This window comes from Saccostrea cucullata, unplaced genomic scaffold, assembly GCF_032062105.1.
Source record: "Saccostrea cucullata isolate Sc308-1 unplaced genomic scaffold, CSIRO_AGI_Scuc_v1 ctg13093, whole genome shotgun sequence".
In the NCBI taxonomy this organism is placed as follows: domain Eukaryota; kingdom Metazoa; phylum Mollusca; class Bivalvia; order Ostreida; family Ostreidae; genus Saccostrea; species Saccostrea cuccullata.
In genome coordinates this window covers 9534-18332 of record NW_026920859.1, presented here as the reverse complement: position 1 = coordinate 18332, position 8799 = coordinate 9534, and the positions used below count along the sequence as shown (strand labels likewise).

At 36.7% G+C, this 8799-nt stretch overlaps 1 protein-coding gene across 1 annotated transcript; it reads left to right on the top strand.

Annotated features, from left to right (window-relative positions):
- Positions 1-6: 6 nt before the first annotated feature.
- Positions 7-1699, top strand: LOC134258518 (P2X purinoceptor 7-like). The gene is made up of 3 exons (XM_062741082.1): positions 7-366; positions 612-833; positions 1276-1699. The coding sequence occupies exons 1-3, from the start codon at positions 194-196 to the stop codon at positions 1433-1435; spliced, it is 555 nt and encodes a 184-aa protein (XP_062597066.1). The 5' UTR covers positions 7-193; the 3' UTR covers positions 1436-1699.
- Positions 1700-8799: the final 7100 nt, after the last annotated feature.

Genomic DNA, 8799 nt, shown 5'->3' with positions numbered 1-8799 from the left:
GTTTAATTTACACGAAAACAGTAGTAATTAGGTGTGAAAACGGCCGTAATTCAAGGCCTTCGCAATCATAATCTCCACTAATTAGATCGCGGTCACGTGGTACGATACGTCATAGGTGTCAATTCTCGAACAGCTGATCGTAAGGATTAAGAGATCAAACCGATTTTAAAGATAAATAAAACAAGTCTACATTATGGAAGACAGAAGTTACGACATTGACGACATTCCCTTGGTTATGGACGTTCAACCCTACATGTTTGAACCCCCGGCAAATAGTATTAATGGAGAAAATTCGGCGACAAGTAGCGAAGAAAGCGACGACGAAGCCCGTGACAACCCAGGGCACCGGCTGAATGGAACTATCTGGTGCGTTAAATCTTCGTAATTTTTTAATGTTTTAAAGTCTATTTCATCCCAAAAATGTAAATTAATTAACCTATTATGTCTCAATACTAAGAAATTATCGCGAACTAAAACGTCAGTTCATTACAACGGACGCCATTATAAACTATGACTCTATGCGATCTCTGAGTTATTGTTGTTTCTCACAATGCTATTTATTCAAAATATTTATTTTTATAATAAAAAAAATAATTGATTTTAAAATGCAGGTGTGATTGTGGATCTTGCGAGGTGATGAGAACTACAGTCGAGTGTATTTGTTGCACAGAGATTTCAGCTGTTGACAACATCAGAGAATCTTCTGACTTGGAGTGCATAACCAATCATCAGACTTTCATAGATAACTGCTTAAACCTTCGGGTTTTAGAAGTTAGCCTGTACGACTACATCCAGTCTGAGGGACCAATTGATGATAATGAGCCTATCAATGAGTAAGTATTTTACAACCTATAGATTGGAATAAAAGAAAAGGTCCCATTAATTAAATTTACACCCATACCATGCAAACCAAGTTTTGATTTTCACTTTGAATCATCATTCAAATTCATACTTGATTTCTTTCTCAATACAAGTTCTGTGAACTACCATACATAATGTACTCATTCATGAATGAAAAGAAAAGAGTTTTGAAGGTTCAATCATTTAGTTACATTGATGTAATGTCTTCAGATGAGAAATAATTTTATTCATTGACTGCATTTTAATAAATATTTTATTCATATAAATAGATTTTTTAAATAAATAGATTAATTTACTCATAAAAAAAACATAAAGATATACATCAAATCAACAACAAATAACAATAACAATAAACAGTAATATACTACTGCACAATTCAACAAACAATAATTAACAATGTCACATTTCATTCAGGATCTACAGATATGTCGCCTACAGGAGATTTGTTTTATGGATTTGGCAACGACTAGGCAAAGGGAATCGAAAGGTCCTCCCAGCATGCGTGGTGTCAAAAATCAGAAACACATTCCAATCGGAGCACTACACTGGTTTCCAATATCCTCGGCCCACATGAAAGTGTTCAACGACAGAACCTGGATCGACGAGTGGCGATGAGGTCCTCTTTCACGCATTCTTCAAATCCTGATGTCAGGGACTGTGGGCGGTAACCGAGGAATCTGTGAGCATCATCGGTGGACTGTGTGTATGTAGGATGCTGTCTTCGCCTCTCACAAAGATTCAATCTGAGGACATCTACGTAGTCTACAAAAGACATTAGCATGAATTTCTATTCTTTAGTGACATGTAGCATGAATTTCTATTCATTAGTGACCTTCGTACACTTAGTTGAATATACCTTAAACACTGTTTTATAACAAATTTTGATAATTTTTTTTCTAGTATAACAAAAAGTAATCATAATTTCTTTTTCATGTTATTCGAAACAGCACTACACTTGTGACCGGACCCCCCTCCAATTCATGCAGTATATTTTCTGATTTCTAATTCTATGTAGGAAGTAGTGTTCTAATGGTTTATAGAATATTCAACCCCTGTATTTGAATATTTAAAAAAAAAACTTTAGCGAATGCAACAAGTAACTGTAAAAAAAATACTAACAAATGTTACCACAAAGTGACCAAGTAGTCAAGTACAAGTGTACTGAAAACAAGAATTTATGAATGAAAGTTATTTCCAAATAAAATTATAATAAGGACCTACTATAGAGTGTTGTATATATCCAATTCTAGTTCCTAAAAAGTAGAGTAATTTACTTACATCAGCCTTCTGTCGCTTCATGTAGGCCCCTCGGGGTCTGGGGGGAAGGACAAGGGTAATGGCGGCATTTTCGCTGGAGATGGGAAGAGGGACGTCTGGCACAGCGTCTTCTTTCAGTCGAATCCGAGCCCCAGCATAGCCAAACTGCTCCAAATTGGCAGGATCCCTTAGAATTTGATGTTTGGAGAAGTGGTCCGAGCACAAACGATGGTTTTTTGTCGGCACAAACCCCTGACGCTTGCAAAAAAATGTCCATGTTTCCCTCCGACCAGTGTCCTTCGGGAACGTAAAAAAACTCTTACCACACCCCTTCTTGTGCACGTTGTTACACCCGTAAGCAGCACAATACACCATTGTAACAATTTAAAGTCCAATTATCACTAATCTGTTTCCTAACGGATCTTAATTGACCCGTAAAGTAAACACAACAAGCGCTTTCTCGCCTTCTCGGTTGACCGGAATTGACACCTATGACGTCACAGCAATGGCGCGTGAAATCTCGATGAAAATATGCATATTGAGAATTTTGAACTTTGAATCGCAAAAACAACGAATTTATACATTTTTGGTAAAAGAAAATTTTATTTTTGCTTTTAATAGCATATAATTATTGTTATATCAAAAGATAAAGTGTGGTGATAAAAATCCTTTAACATGAGACACATGTTGTATTAATGTCCTTGTAATTGCAAAAAGTTTGTGCCTAAGACAATTAGTTGACTTTCATTTAGTGTATATATACCGATATTTGCTCTATGTCATGAACGAGGGACTCTTGTGACAGTAAGGTGTATGTCATAAATGATGATCATCTTGATTTTTTTTTCTAGAAAATGGCGATATATTTTTTTTTACATGAGACACATATTGTATTAATGTCCTTGTAATTTCAAAGTTTGTATGATGAGGTCTTTAAAAATTTTACAGTCGTAATGTTTATAACATTACCGGTTGGTTGTTGCATTCAGCAATGAACATTTTTATTATGATCTCGATGATTTTTTATTCTTATAATGAATTCTGTGATATATATTTTTACATGAGACACATGTTGTATTAATGATCCTTACAAATTGTATGTATTTGCTTAAAAATGTATGTTGCAAGAAGTTTATTGCATGAAGTCATTAAAAATTTTTACATACCTATTGTGTTTTTACCATTATCAGTTGGTTCTTGCAACAAACATTTTATTGCACAAAACATTTGATATGTTTTTGCTGATATTTTCTTTTACATGATTTCTGTGATTTATTTTTCTTTACACGAGACAGGTGTTGAATTAATGATTCTTGTAATTAAAATTTTTTTTTACATGATATGGTTTGAAAACATTTTTTTTTTGAAAAGAGGGGAACCATTATTTCTGCAATGTGCAATAATTTGCTCTCACTTTGTTTTTTGTTTTATTTTTATGTTTTTTCAATAAAAATTGGTAAACCATTTTCTTTGCTGTTTTTTTATATACCCTCCCCCCAATATATATGATTAGTACTCTGTCCAAGGGACAATTTTCTGGTTACCTATGGAGATATGAAGGTCTATATTTCTTGACATGCTAATGAATCAGAACTTTGAAATCGTAGATGTGGGAGCAGTCCAGTATTTGCCCACGATGTGGAAAGGAATTTCAAAATGAATTTGACATGGAGGGTCACGAAATAGAACACGAGATTCTTGATGGTGTGTCCACACTCTCACCTCCCAAAAAGAAAGGAAGGACACAGAGTACAGAAAGCAATAAGGAAAATGATGTGGAAAATTCTGTAAGTCCTTCCATACCTTGGAATTGCATATTGTAAATTATGGACTGAACGAATCCTTTAATGGTTTAAAGTAGTGAGTTATCGTTCCTAACATAGTGGCGCTACATGTCCCGGTCCTTGTGATACTTCCGCTTCGTAGCAAACACGTGAAACAAAAACGATAAGAGTACATAAGTAAGTAATAAGTTGAATTAGAACACACAACAATGCCCAGTAGTTGCTGCTGTGTACCTGGATGTCATGAAAGAGGCGGGCATCAGTTCCCGACCGAAAAATCAAGGAGAGACAAGTGGATTATAGCAATTAAACGCTTGGACGAACAGACGAGAAAGTTATGGGAGCCTTCCAAGTCTGCCGTTGTATGCAAACGACATTTTAAACCTGACGATTACGTGATAGAAACAATACAAGGTATTGTGAATCAACATTGTTTTGATCACTATCGAATGTTGTAGCAAATGAAATGAAAACATTTCTTGCAAACTGTCAGCTGTGTGTATAGCCGATCTGTATTTTTATACAACCCACTTTTTTTTATTTTCATGTTCTTTAACTTGCATTAAAAATTTTCATTAAAGCACACATATGTGAAAACGAATAAAAATAGCGTTTTCAGTATGAATAGATATACACTTCATTGTTTATCAACAGGACAGAAACCATTACATGGAAGACTAAAGAGCTCTTCAGTCCCTAGTATTTTCTGCTGGACAAAGTCATCAGCGGCATCTTCAAGATCTTCTCGAGTAGAAGGCCGGGTGCAGAAAAAGAGAAAATTTGAGGAAGCTTGCCATGATGACCTTGAGGACAGCATTAATGAATCAAATGTAGACTTTGTTGAAGAGATTGTGTCAGCTGATGAGTCAACAAGCAATGATACTAACATTACATCATATAGTTTAGAATTTAGAGAAATGCAGACACAAACACAATCACAACCATTATTTTCAGTAGATCACTTTGAAAAAGATGATGCTGCCATTCACTCTTATACAGGTCTAGAAACATTTAGTAAATTAATGTATGTACTTCGTTCACTTGGACCTGCTGCATATTGTCTTAATTATATTTTTTTTCGAGTGCAAGGATTGTCGATTCCAGATCAATTTTTTATGACTTTAATGAAATTAAGAAGGTACACTACAAACTTTGAACTTTCTAGATTTTTCAATGTATCTGAGAGCACTGTAAAAAATATTGTTTATACTTGGATTATATTCATGTCAAAGCAATGGCAAGAGGTGTCCATATGGCCGCCTCAATCCCTTGTCAGATATTTTTCACCTTCAGATTTTAAAGCTAAATTTCCTAAGACTAGAGCAATTTTAGATGCAACTGAGTTTCCTATTAAAAAACCAAGTTCACCAAGAGCACAGCAAGCTACATTTTCAACCTATAAAAACAGAAACACGATGAAAGCTTTGATAGGTTGTACACCAGGGGGTCTCATAAGTTTTATTAGTCCAGCATATAGTGGTTCAACCAGTGACAGACAAATTGTAGAAAGAAGTAGTTTGAAAAATCTGTGTGATCAAGGAGATAGTTTAATGGCTGACAAAGGTTTTAATGTACAAGATATATTTGCTAGTTTCTTCTGTCTTGATGAACTTCTGTTTTGCAAATATTACCGCCCCATACATGACAGCTCCAACATGTTTACAGTGTGCATTAGGCCCCATGCCTGCAGCACACTCACACTGAGCTTCCGATATTGACCCCTCCTCAGTTATTTTGAGATCAACTGTATACGACACACCTTTTCTCATTTCGGCACGACACTTGCCTTTGATGTATGTGAAGGGGTTAATATCAATGGAGATCCGGTAACACATTAAGAAATTATCATTGTACAATTGAATAAAATGATTATCAAACTTCTTTTCAAATAGTTCAAAATAGGCTTGAACCGTTTCCATAGTCAAACCACGGAATGGGGAATCAGAATTGACGTCCGAGTATGTATCGTAATCAGGTAATATCATGTAAAAATCTGGGTCAAGTTTCTCAACTCTTCCAAAGTCGGCATTTCTATCGTATGCGTCAAGTCTGTTAAAAATACAAATACTCGGTTTTTATCATGTTTTTAATAGTTTAATTTTGCAAATATTTGCGGCATTACTTGATTTACCAATTACAGAAATTACACATGTTAGAGTTGGACATATAGCATGCGGTTTTCAGTATCGAATTACCTGTCGACTAGTTCTGCTTTCCGACCCGATATTCTTGCATTTCGTTTTCTTAGTTCGTTTTTAAGCTCAATTATACTCAAGGAACCGTATTTTAAGTTATTCATGATAATTTTCAACTGTTTTGATCTTAAATACACACGTAACTAAATACAACAACGAACGATAGTAATCTCGCATCCAATGTAAACAAGATGCTATGGACCGGGAATAGTATCGCCGCCTAGCGGGAGGCAGGGGAACGCAACTCACTACTATCTCCCATTGAGGATTGGAGAGGGGGGATGGGGGATTAATTATGGGTATAATTAATTATGAGTATGATATAGATTGTGGAAGTTTATGGCATATTGTAAATTCTGGATTGGAAAAAAATCGCAACGTGGAATGGACTTGAGCTAATGATGATAGAGTATGGCATATTATAAATTCTGGATTGGAAAAAATCACAACGTGGATTGGACTTGAGCTAATGATGATAGAGTATGGCATATTATATATTATGGATTGGAAAAAATCGCAACTTGGATTCGACCCGAGTTATATAATTATAGAGTATGGCATATGATAAATTATGGATTGGACAAAAAAATCACAATTGAATTGGACTACAGTTAATGATGACATTATATAAATTATGAATTGGACTCGAGTTAATGAGGAAATTATATAAATTATGGATTGAAAGAATAACGCATTAGAAATTATGCAAGAGTTGTACACACATCAATATGATTATTGCATCTGAACGTTCCTTCGTAATCTCCAATCACCCTATCCCCCCCCCCCCCAAGTCATCTATTGAAATTTGCATCTTAAATAAAACAAATATCAAATCATATGTCAAAATTTGCATCTTAAATAAAACAAAAATGAAAAAACTTAGTACTTTCTTGTATGTACAAACAATTTTTTTTTTAAATTATAGCCACCTCCATCTCATATCTGCTGCATCTGTGGTGAGGGTTTTTGCAATCTCTCGGACCTGCAATTTCACGAATTGGTGCATTCCTGCATGGAATCTCTACAAGAACCCCCCAAACCCCTCCTGGAAATTTATTCCCCCAGAAACCGTGACTTCCCATCCACTGACATATCTCTTGAAGAATTCAGAGGTAACTTCGACGAGATATATCCAGTAGTTGGAAACCGCAATGAATTAATCATAAATCAAATGGGTCAAGGAAGTCCTGATCCAAAAACGGAAATGAGAACCTCAAAAAACCCGAATCTTTCCTCAGCAAATGAGAGATCATCTGAATCTGTCGATGTACACATCAGACCATCTCACAATGACGAGGAGTTATTATACACTATCAAGAAGGTTGGGGAAAAGAGATTCAAGAAAAATGGGGCCATCGATCGAAAATATCAAGTGACTTTCAAAGAGGAGTCCTTTAAGGGACAGAGACTTGCAGATCTCTATCGGCCATTAGAAGACATGTTTAAAGAATCAATAAATGAAGCTAGATCCGGACTTCAGGATTCCGACTTGGGTCGAGTGATTGTGCACCACGACAAATTGTCTAATGCCATCTATATTCCCTTGAAACCTCTTGCTCAGCTGACTGCCAGCGATGTGATGGACCACATACAAAATGTTCTTACCAGTCACGAGGATCTACCCTTTGATCACAGCTTCTATATTGATATCGGAACCATCGAGATTCCCAAGGGCGGCAAAGGACGGTCTGTTGTTAAACTAACGGGAAAGGGCAACGACCGCGAAAGGAAAAAATCACTCATTCAAATCGTGAATGACGATAATATGTGCCTAGCCCGAAGCATAGTCATGGGTTTCTTGAAAATTGTCAAAGTGACCACGACCGAATGACATGAAGCAATCAAGGGACTGGAAGGCATGCCCATAGAAGAACAGGTGCTCGAAGTCAAAGTCTGTCCTACCTGGTATTATAAAAAACTTTTGTGTCACGACAGAAAATCTCAAGACTGTCAGACCGATATGGCTAGAGCCCTCTGTCGCAGAGCAAACATGTCAACTGACGTGTATCTCACGACACGAGACATTCCCCCTTTCGAGGAAGTGTTGAACATAGACATTCTTGTAGTCAGTTCCACGGTGGGCAATCGCTTCATCCGCCCCGTCCCCGCAAATGAAGAAAATGAGATGAATGAGGGTCCCGTAGAATCCACTAGCCGAAAAAGGATTTATCTATATCATTCCGAAACGGACACGAATGATCTTCACTTTGATGCCATATCTAATATCTGTGGTTTCTTTGGGAACACTAAATTCTGTCAACGTTGTCTCAAACCGTACCACACACGTCACCAGTGTTTGACGACTTGCTTCGTTTGCAAGCGAGATAACTGTGTTCGGAAAGAAGAGGAAGAAACGAGTTGTCTCATTTGCTTCATGACCTGTCGTTCGTTCGATTGTTTTCAACAGCATCAGCAGAAGAAAAAAAGGGCCAAAGAATCTTCTTGTCAACGGTGGTGGAAATGTGTCGTTTGCAAGAAAGTAATGCAGAGGAGCGACAGAAAACCAGAAGACCATTTCTGTGGGGAATGGCGGTGTAACAACTGTAAGAAGTTTGTTGCCAATGACCATCTCTGCTAAAGAAAACAAGGAATCCAATTCGAAATACATTTTCTTCGATTTCGAGTGCACGCAAGAAGACGTTCTTCAGTGTCAAGAAGGGTATCGCCCCCTGAGAAATCCTGACTGTTCGTCGTGCAAAGAC